Source organism: Poecilia mexicana, unplaced genomic scaffold (assembly GCF_051168715.1).
Source record: "Poecilia mexicana isolate PSO_F unplaced genomic scaffold, ASM5116871v1 scaffold_6, whole genome shotgun sequence".
Taxonomy (NCBI): Eukaryota; Metazoa; Chordata; class Actinopteri; order Cyprinodontiformes; family Poeciliidae; genus Poecilia; species Poecilia mexicana.
In genome coordinates, this window is record NW_028263375.1 from 26,575,783 (window position 1) to 26,585,988 (window position 10,206).

At 39.7% G+C, this 10,206-nt stretch overlaps 1 protein-coding gene across 1 annotated transcript; it reads left to right on the plus strand.

Annotated features, from left to right (window-relative positions):
- Positions 1-7,108: 7,108 nt before the first annotated feature.
- On the plus strand, positions 7,109-9,271 carry LOC106917323 (uncharacterized). The gene is made up of 3 exons (XM_014986198.2): positions 7,109-7,784; positions 7,893-7,983; positions 8,437-9,271. Exons 1-2 carry the CDS (start codon positions 7,223-7,225, stop codon positions 7,979-7,981), a joined length of 651 nt encoding a protein of 216 aa, XP_014841684.1. The 5' UTR covers positions 7,109-7,222; the 3' UTR covers positions 7,982-7,983; positions 8,437-9,271.
- Positions 9,272-10,206: the final 935 nt, after the last annotated feature.

A 10,206-nucleotide genomic window follows, 5' to 3' on the forward strand; every position in this document is an offset into this window, starting at 1 on the left:
AATTCAGGAAGAAACATTTGTTTGGTTACAATACCCTTCTTATTCATTCAGGGAAGCAGTTAGAGGGGGTAGCCTAGCCAGAAATTGTACTATGATAATATAACAATAAAATAACATTAATAACTTAAATTGTGTAAATTAGCCTTCCAGAAGCTTGCCATGATATCATCATCTGGGCTTTCCAAAATTATTTAAAGGTGTGGTAAATGTAGTGTGCATAAGCTTCTAAATGTAAAGAAACCAATGATAATTCTTTAAAAAAAACAAACAAAAAAACTCCTTGGCATTTAGAAAGTATAAACTTTTGATAAACCCAGCTGACCTACAACAGGAAACATCTACTCTTATTTAATGTCAAACACAAAGATGTATTTTCAATACTGCGTTAACAATAAAAACATCAGCCACGGTTTTCTACAACTTTTTTTAAAGGCGTCTCATAAAATGCCACTCACAAAATGGCCGTGACTTGACAGGCATTCGGAAGCTCGTCTGCCCTTTCTGTGCGTCTAATGACGAACTGAAATTGTTTTATTATGAAAATAAAAACATTCGACTCGGAAGTTCAGCTTCGCCTACTTGCCGGTGCAGTCTAACCTCGCTTTACTGAGGAACCTTTACTTTTCAGTATTATCGGTCTGTGACTAATTAACATTCAATAACAGCACAAAGAGCTGAATAGGACTGTAGTTAGTCTGGGCTTCAGTTTGAAAAGAGGCGCTTTAAGCCGGCGTTTTGCTACAAGTTATTACCATGGCTGTAATTGGATAATTTGCATAGCGTCATATCCGCCTCCTTTAGAAATAAACACACAACAAAAAAAATGTATCTACTTATTAACTTGAGCTGTTATAACACACACTGAATATATTTATTGCGAAAACCTATCTGTATTCAACTGTCGTGATTTTATTATAACTTCACAGTTAATGTATAAAATTGTCCCTCTTCATTTGTTTCCATGAAACATAAAAAAAAAATTCTTTGTGTATCGAGCACATTAAGTCAAAGTTTGACTTTTGACAAAAGTCAAAAGTTTGACAAAATATGCTATTTGGCAAAGAACAAAGGGCAAAAAAAGTCATGAAAATTCCTGGCATATCTTTTCAGATTTTTTTTCTTTATAAAACGAAAGCGCAAATAAAATATCAATAAAATACATTGGTGATTGTGGTAGTAATCTGACAAAATGTACTCAGTCAAGGGGAACGATTCGTTTTTAAAAGGTGCTTTAAATTTGGTGACTTTCTTTCCTTTTTATTTGATGTTTTTACTTCTTTCCTGCTTTGATAAGCTCATGAGTTTGTTAAGAGAACAAAAGTTAAAGATTAAAAAGAAAAGCATTTATGCGGTTGGTTGCAAAAACTCCTTTCAGGCAAAGAGGAACACTGGGTAGACATTATCTAGTAAACCACTGTAGATTAAACATTTTTATTCACAAAACCTCAGTTGCTAAAGGTAAATGAAAGACTAAATAGTTTGAGGATTTTCTCATACAGTTTGCATTCAAAAACAACAGTAATCTTCCTATTGAGATTGACATTTATTGTTTCTGTGACAAAATAAATCTAAACCAGTGATATACAACATAGAACATTGTTCCACTATAGTACTGCATTGATAATTAAAACAGACTTTTAAATCAAACAGAGCAAAAGATATTCAAAGTAACAGAGAGCATAATGCCTTTTATAAAAGACTCCCATCGCCTGAGCTGTGAATCTCTGCAGCTCCTCCAGAGTCATAGTGGGCCTCTTGGATGCTTTTCTGACCTGCAGGGCCTACAGTACATGTGTCAAACTCAAGGCCCCGGGGCCCACATTTGGCTCGCTGTAGCTTCTTATGTGGCCCTTTCAGCTCCAAATTACATCAATAAATCCTTCCAGTTTTTCCACAAATCTGCAAAATTCACACAAAATCAACAAATCTCCACTTTTTTTTTTCTGATTTTACTGCAAATTTTCTCAAAATTTGTCAAAAACACTGAGGGGTTAAGTGACTGCTGTCTCAGCCTTACTGGATGTTATAGTCCGTAATTGACTATAACTTGACATCCATGAGTAATAAAAAGTCACATTTAACATCACACATTAGCACAAATATTGTGAAAAATAAAAATCCTCACAAACATTTCTAAATTGGCATCACAAAATCTGTAATTTTGATTTTACAAAACACTAAAGAAATCACAAAACCCCAGAGGAACAGCTATTTATTAACATTAACATTAATGGGTTTTATCAGTATATTCTGGCACAGCTGGCCCTTTAAGAGCACTCAGATTTTTGAAATGGCCCAAAATGAAAATGCTGTTTCCACTTTCAGATATGAACAATGTTGTCAGGCCTCCACAGAACAAACTGAAGGATTGTGTGGACTCTGAAAAGGAATTACAGTGTAACAACATTCAAGAGCTAAAACTTGACCATGTTTCTGAAGTTTTATGCAGCCTACTGAAATTAATAATACTGAGATCGCCTACTGAATGGTTGTTTGTGTACATGATTTGGAGGAATGAAAAGATTTGGCAACTGGTTTATCTGGGTATGTCACATGCCTGCTTTAAACCTATAAGCAGCATGCAGAACGTGCAGGGTGTTTTAGGTTTCACAATAGGCTGCAGGCTTTTTGTTAGCAATTTTCCATTTGTTTACCTCCTGCAACACTCAGCAGTCCTGCCTGCAGAGCGTCTGAAACATCAAAGGGTCCGGTTTGTTCAGGTGAATGGTCTATGTCTGGGGCGGCGATGGCAAACATCACCTAAGAAATGACCTGCTACGTGTTCACAAGCCTGAAACGGCAGCACCCAAGCCAGACAAAATAGGACAGCTCACGTGAAACGCAAAGAAGACTACAAATCCCAAAATAAGCAATAACCTGATTTAAAGGTGTAGACTTTATAAAACTACAGAGCTTTTCACCAAGATTACAATGCTTTTAAACAATTGGGAAAGCCAAGATGATGTTGCCATGGCATTGTAAATGTCTGAAAACGAAGACAAGAATCATGGACTGGCACATGTCTGGTTCATCTTTAGGAAGAGTTCACAGATGCATGAAGGCGCCACACTTCAAACATTACATGCAAGTATCACTCAGAGAGGAAGAAGCCATGACTTCAAAAGCAACACAGAAAAGCCTTGAAAGATGCACTCAGGGACAAAGACCTTCATTTCTGAAGACATGTCATGTGTTCTGATCAAACTAAAATTGGAAGTGTTTTGCCATAAGCACCACTCCTACTAACTCTACCCTCCAAATTGTGTGCACATTATCTTTTGTTAACCTTCAACAAATCTAAAACACTGGTTTTAGGCCTCATATTAATTCATCACATTAATTCATCAGACACACTGGGTTCACATGAACACAACCCAACCTGTTGCTGGTCACTGCCCACCTCATCCACCAGCATTCTGCCTGAAACTCGCTCTGCCTCGAGGCAGTTTGCAGCCAGAACCCAGACCTCTGGTTGTTTCCACTTATTTCAAGCTTTCAAGATGAAAGAATCACAGCCAGCCTAAAGAAGTCAGTGATCACAGCAGAACTCCAGACCGACCGCACCTGCTGCTTTGGTGAAAACACCAAAATCACCCCCCACTCCCTTTGAGACATAATGAGTGCAGACTTTCTCCTTGCATTTTTACGGCTGATAGTATCTCTTTTAGACAGCCTTGCCTGGGGGACCCAAGGTGTTATCCTCCCACCTCATTAAGCCAATCAGTAACCAACTTAAAACCAAAGAAGCTGTGAGAAACAAAGATCAGCTTGAGTTATCTATAATCCCCTTGCTAAGATATAGCTTATGTCGGCTACTTTGTTGATAAAAACCTAAAGATGAAGTTACCACGTTGGATGGTAACTTCCAACGTTACCAACGTTGTTGTTTGACCTAATAGCCATCAGGGGGAGCACTTGAGCCACAGTGTGACGGCCCAGGATGTTTGGATTTACGATTAGATTTTTGACCTGGCCGTTCTATTCTAACATTTGATTTGCTTTAAAGAAAAGCATCCTTGCAGCATGATGCAGCCACTGCCATGTTTTACTGTGTGGGTGTTTTCAGTGTGTTGGTTTCCATCAAACACAACAATTTGCATGCAAGCCAAAAAGTTCAATATTGCCAAGCCAAGGAAATTATTTGTAAGTACTTTTAAACCAGCAAAACTGACCAAAGCAATACTGTTATACTCTGACCAGAGAATTACCCTTCACTTGTTTGGTGTGTATCCTAGGTCATACAGCTTCTTTCAACAATGGATGTATTCTTGCCACACTTTTGTAAACACCAACATTTGGTGTTTACAAAGAACAGTGGTCTCAAACGGTATTCCTCAAGGGCCAGAGTCCTACAACTTTGATATGTATCCCTTGTGCTACACACTTGAATTAAATGGTGAAACTGCCTCACTAGCAGAGCCAGGTGTGTTGATGGAGAGAGACATCTAAAAGTTGCAGGACATCGGCCCTTGACGACTGGAGTTTGACACCACTGGGCCAGACTAATAGTTGTGCTGTTTCCATTTTAAGATAATCGCTTGAACAGTGCTCTGTGAGATGTTTTTTTGGTGTGGGATACATACAAATGCACATTTACCTTTTAAGAATTATAAATGTAAAAAATAAAATGCTAAATACATGCATAATGTTCCTTCTACTTTACAATTATATACTACTTTGTACTGATCTGTCAATTAAAAGTAGAAGAAAACACATTGAGATTTATGGTGGCAACATCGAAAAACATCACGCGGTATTAAGATTTTTGCAAGGCACTGCGTTTTACAATAAATAATTTACAGGGGCTCATTAGTTCTCTTAACCACAACAATTGGAGAGTTGTGGCATTGAGAAAATGTCTCAAACTGCATCACCTGCCCACAGTCATAAACCATCACATGATGATGACTCATCTCAGCTGTTGTTGAGCAGTGAGCGCTGTGTCCTCACAAGGATATTCCTCTCTACGGTGCTTGTCTCCTTGCATGTGACTCTGATGGCACTCACATGGAAGCCATAATGCATTCTGACAAGCTGGAAGTCTTGTCATATGACGTCACCATGTGATGCGAGTGACCCACTGTCGTGTGTTTCGACAAAACAGAAAATAAAACACGGCTCCTGCCATTTATCTTCTCACTCGTAGCTACCGTAAAAGTCCTAAAATCAGCTTTAGAATCTGGTTAATCCACTTTATTTAAAAATGAAGGCCTGCCCGTATGTTTACACCACATCTCATTGGGATTTAACTTTGAACATACCAACTAGTCTCTGGATCGGGCCACTCCAAAACTTTTACTCAAGGTTTTTAGTCATTTTGAGGCGGACTTCTAGGAAAGTTCAGTTCATTAAGTTTATGATCATTGTCCTGAGCTATAGCACATATTTTTCTCCATGATTTTCTGTAAGAGACAATAATTCAACTACCTCAAGTTGTTCAGATCCTAAAGCAGACTTAATCGTCACGTCATTGTGTTAGACTGTTTATATGATATTATATTGTTGGAATGTAAGACTTGTCTTTGTGTTCCTTTAACTCTATATTGACTTTTGCCACAAAAGTCTCTCCTGGGCCCCATTCTTTCACATTCTCTCTTTCTTAGTATTGCATTTTAAAACTGAGGGCAAGTGAGGTCTGCAGTTCTTTAGATGCTTACTTTGGTTCTGTTGTGACCTCTGGGACGCACACTTAGTTTTGGTAAGATGGCCACTCTCTCTCCATATTTGGATGACTGTTTACAATGTGGTTGACTTGACTGCCAAAACCCCCCAAAATGACTTTGTAATCCAAAGCTAGATGTCAGTGACTTGCCTGTTCTAGAATTGTTTTTAGATCAGGGAGTGTCTCGATGGTACCGGACAAGGTCTATTCAAGTTATTTGCTGGCTTTGTCAGAATGGCAATAATCTGGCTTAGGTGACATAGAACTCAACTTCTCAAAAAATCTGTTCAATCATGATTAAATAATGATTATTCTGCTTTTTGCATATGATTGGTAACTTGTTTAAATGAAATAAATTTAATTATTGCTTGACAATTGCCTTTTGTGTTAAATCTCATATTGTCTTTGAAAAGGTATTATGTTCAGGAACGTATAAGTGTGACAAAAAAGAAGGAAGAAATATACCCAAGAAAAAGTGTCTACAAATCCTTATTCAGAGTTGCTTTTTTTGTTCAATCTGCAGTACTATTTGCTTACCACTAAGGGTCGCTGTGCATCCGTCATTCCTTGCAAAGGCGTTGTCCGTTTTCTCTCCTCGGACCTGAGGACAGACTCTGCTATGTGCAGGCAGAGTTATCACAAGCTGTTCTTGTTAAAATAAGGCAAAACAACAACAACAATAACAATAATAATAATAATAATAATAATAATAATAATAATAATAATACAGCACCTTCACATATGCGCAAAACAGCAGCTCTAGAGATTTTAGACTTTCAACCTTTTATTGTTATGATTAGAATATTCATCCCCCGATATTGCATTGTTTGACCTGGTGTATTAGAGCTGCGGCAAAGGTTGCATCTGTGTGCAACATCTCTGCAGACTGGACTGGGAAACATGATCCAAAGCGCTCATTGTTTGCTGAAGGACTGAAAGATAAGGGGCCCTTGTGTGTGGACGCTGGCATGGGATGTAACCTGCAGGTGTGTTTGAAACTGTCCAGAAGCAAACAATTCATAAGATAGTTGTAACTACAGTTGCATCTAAGATCTTCAGGTCGATTGAGATTAAATTATTAAACTGGAATTGTATTGGCCATTTTTTGAACTCTTGAAATGTCAAAAAAATTCGGACACACGAGTCACTGATGCGTGAAAAGAAATGGAGATTTAAGTCCTTTACGCAGCTACTTTGATAGAACAACCAGGGAAGCTCCGCTGAGTTTTAACACCTTGCGTGCAGCAGAGAAATCATAACGCTGAGCTCTACTCGGCACTCAGCCGAAAGGGTAGAAGAGTAAGGGGAGGCGGGAGAGTCGGCGGGAGGGCATCGTGGTGAGGATTGTGTGCGTATTTGGGGAGGGTTGGAGTTTCAGTCAGCCAATGAAGGAAGTCCTGGATCTACGCGACACGTTGAGAGGTTATAAATTGTGAGGCGTACGGTATCGAGGTACATTTAAACTGAGGGGGCAGGGAGACACGCACTTACAGCGCAACGAAACAACAACTAAACCAACACCTGGGTCTCTGTCGTGAGGAATTGGTCCTCTTTTCGGAGATGTCCCACGTCCAGTTATCGAGCAGCGCGCTGGAGAGGCTGGTGGCCCGCAGGACCTTCCCTCTCCAGAGGCGCACCGGCGTGTGCCGCAGTCTTTTCGGGCCGGTGGATCACGACGAGCTGAGTCGGGATGTGAAAGCCAAGCTGCGGGAGATTTCCGAGCGGGACCAGCAGAGATGGAACTTTAATTTCGAGGACAACACCCCGCTGGAAGGGGACTACGAGTGGGAAGAGATGCCCGTGGAGAGGACGGCGGCGTTTTATCGGGAATCGGTGCAGAGCGGCAGGACGCGCGTCCCGGCGACGCCCGTAAAGCAGACGCCCTCCTCGGAATCCGTTATGTCGGAGAGCTCCGACGGGGATGTAATGGAGCGCTTAGCGGTACCGGAGAGCGACCGCAGCGTCGTCGGCGGCGACGGGGAAAGCAGCTTCCCGACCCCGGTGGAGGTGAACCAGGAGAACCGGCCGGTCACAGGGATCTCAGGGACTCGCAGACAGGCTCCCTGTGTTCGGCGCAAGAGGTCGTCGACTGCTGCTGATGACAACAACACGCACATCACAGGTAGTTACAGGGGTTTATTAATCTACTAAAAAAATACCCCCAGAGAAGCCGCTTTAATTTCAGATAAATCTATTTACTGTGACTTATATTATAATTTCTTTCATACAGACTTCTTCGTGAAACGAAAAAAGGCTGCCGACAGACTTCCCAAGTCTCCCATCTCGGTGAAACAAACTTCGCGAAAGAGGATTCGTTGAACGTAAGAAGAACATTAATTTAATTCTCCAAATTATTAATAGCAATTACGCCTTTATTTTTTCTTCTTCTTGTCTACAAATTGTAGCAGTGTAGCACATAGCTAGTCATTTGTGATAAATACTGTAATAATGTGGTTGCAAGTGATTGAGCCAGACAGCGTTATCTCGGCTGGCTGAGTGGACGTGGGGGATGGGGAGGGAGAGAGCTGGTGGTGAAATCACAGGAGCAGCTATAGTGATAGTAGTAGCTGGAGTAACACCAGCGAGCTGGGAGGGGGGATGCGTACGTCACAATGTGGCGGGAAAACGCTGCGCTAAGAAGGGGTGACGCCTCGCTGCTGCTGTCGTCATTCTTCTTCTTTCCGTGGAAAGCTGACTCGCCGCTTTTCTTGTGAAAGAAATGCGTTTTATTTCGTCGAAAAACTGAACCATATCTCTTTTTATTTCCTCCTTAGGTGGCGTTTTTTTTCTTCTTCTTCTTTTACACTTTTTTTTTTTGTTGCACTACTTCCCTGCGCGTTTTTGAGGATTCCTACGGACCGAGAGCCGCTTTTAAGGCCGCCGGAGGATGGGAGGAAGAGAAACTGGGACAAAGAAGAGGGGAGTCCCGCTATTCCGCCGGCTCGAACCTCGGTGAATCCCCGGCGGAACGAAGCCTCGACGCCGCCCGCAGCTCCTCTCAGGACTGAACGGTTTGGGAACTCAAAGGGGCGGGTGGGTGGAAGAAGGAAAAAAAAAAACTAAAACGAGAAGAAAGAAAAGGAAAATAAAAGATTTCGTTTGGATGACTTCTATCCAGTACAAATGTAGCATTCATTGTTGCTTTTGCATACAGCCACTCGACAGTGTTAAATGTTTTAACATCTGTGCAATCCTAGAGAAAAAAATCTTCTACACTGGCCAAAAGTGTACAGCTTTATAGAGACAGTAGCATTTGTTTAATTCTAGTCTTTGTGTTTTTTCCCCTGTAAATGTATATATGTTAAGTTTATTCTAACTTATAAGTTATTTATGTTTCTCTTTATTTGTCAAATGCCTTGCTGATTTTAGTCTGTTGCCAATTTTCTATTTTATTTTATTATTTGCTGTTTTTTTAAGACATTGTGGTGTTTTGCAATCTTGTAGCTTCCCAATAGTTGTTAAACCTTAAAAAAAAACAAAATTTATTTGTGTCTGAGCCGTTATATGGTGTGTGTTTTATTTTTTTTCATACAAGTGCCCTAAGTAATTTTTTTGAAAGGAAAAAAAAGAAGAAAAAAAAAGAGGGAAATAAAACATCTTGAAATTAAACCTTTAAGAGCATTTGTGTTTTGTGCCTTGCTGGCTCAGGATCAATTCAGGCTTCCCTGCAGACAAAGCATGTGGTAGTTTGTTGGGAAAAAATGCATGTATTTATGTTCTGCTTTGTGTTTCAATATGAAAACTACAGTCTAATTAAATTGAGTAAATCCTATAAATTAATAATGTATTTTCTGAACATGTTGCCATTTTATACCAATCTAAACCAGTGCATGGTAATGTATTGTCTTTGTCATGAAGTACTTAATGGTTTGAGATAATTAGCCTTGAAAAATTTCCTAATGTAACTATATTTTCTGAATGCCTGTTCAAAAAATATAGTACTAATAATGTATTAGTACAAATTTTTTTATAAATTATGAAGGTAAGCGCTCATTTTTCTTCTTTTAAGAAGAAGAAATACATTAAGGACAAGGGGTTTTTGTCCTGCAGGGGTTTTTACATGTCCTAAACATGTCACCATTTACTGCTTATCTACTTAAAAAATTTACTTTAATAATTTTTCTATGTTCTTGGGTATTTTAATTAATTTTGCCACTAAATAGCTATTAAACGCTAAATTTATATGTTAATTAGTAGCTATTTTCTGAGGACTTTGTATACATCAACAATACTTAAAGGGTTATAGCCAGAAAGCTGTAATGAAACAACAGACTCTGAAACCCGGTCACTCTAAAATAACTCTTCGGATATTCTTCTTGTATATTTTATATATTTAATTCATAAAACCACATTTCATCATGTGCTCAGAACCAGAACAGGACAAACCCCTGCAGGTACAAATTGATGACACTGCCTGGGTGTGGAAAAAGTCCACACAATCCAAACCACCAGACAGTTTATGAAGGAGTGAAACGACCAGCATCTCAACCTGAAAAGTGCGTGGAAAGTGCGACCGCTCTGTGTTTTATTGGCTCCTTCGGCTC

Bases quoted from the DNA above. Each gene is read 5' to 3' on its own strand.
- LOC106917323 (XM_014986198.2), top strand. From the start codon at position 7,223: ATGTCCCACGTCCAGTTATCGAGCAGCGCGCTGGAGAGGCTGGTGGCC. The intron at 7,785-7,892 runs GTAGTTACAGGG...TCTTTCATACAG, and splicing joins CAACAACACGCACATCACAG to ACTTCTTCGTGAAACGAAAA.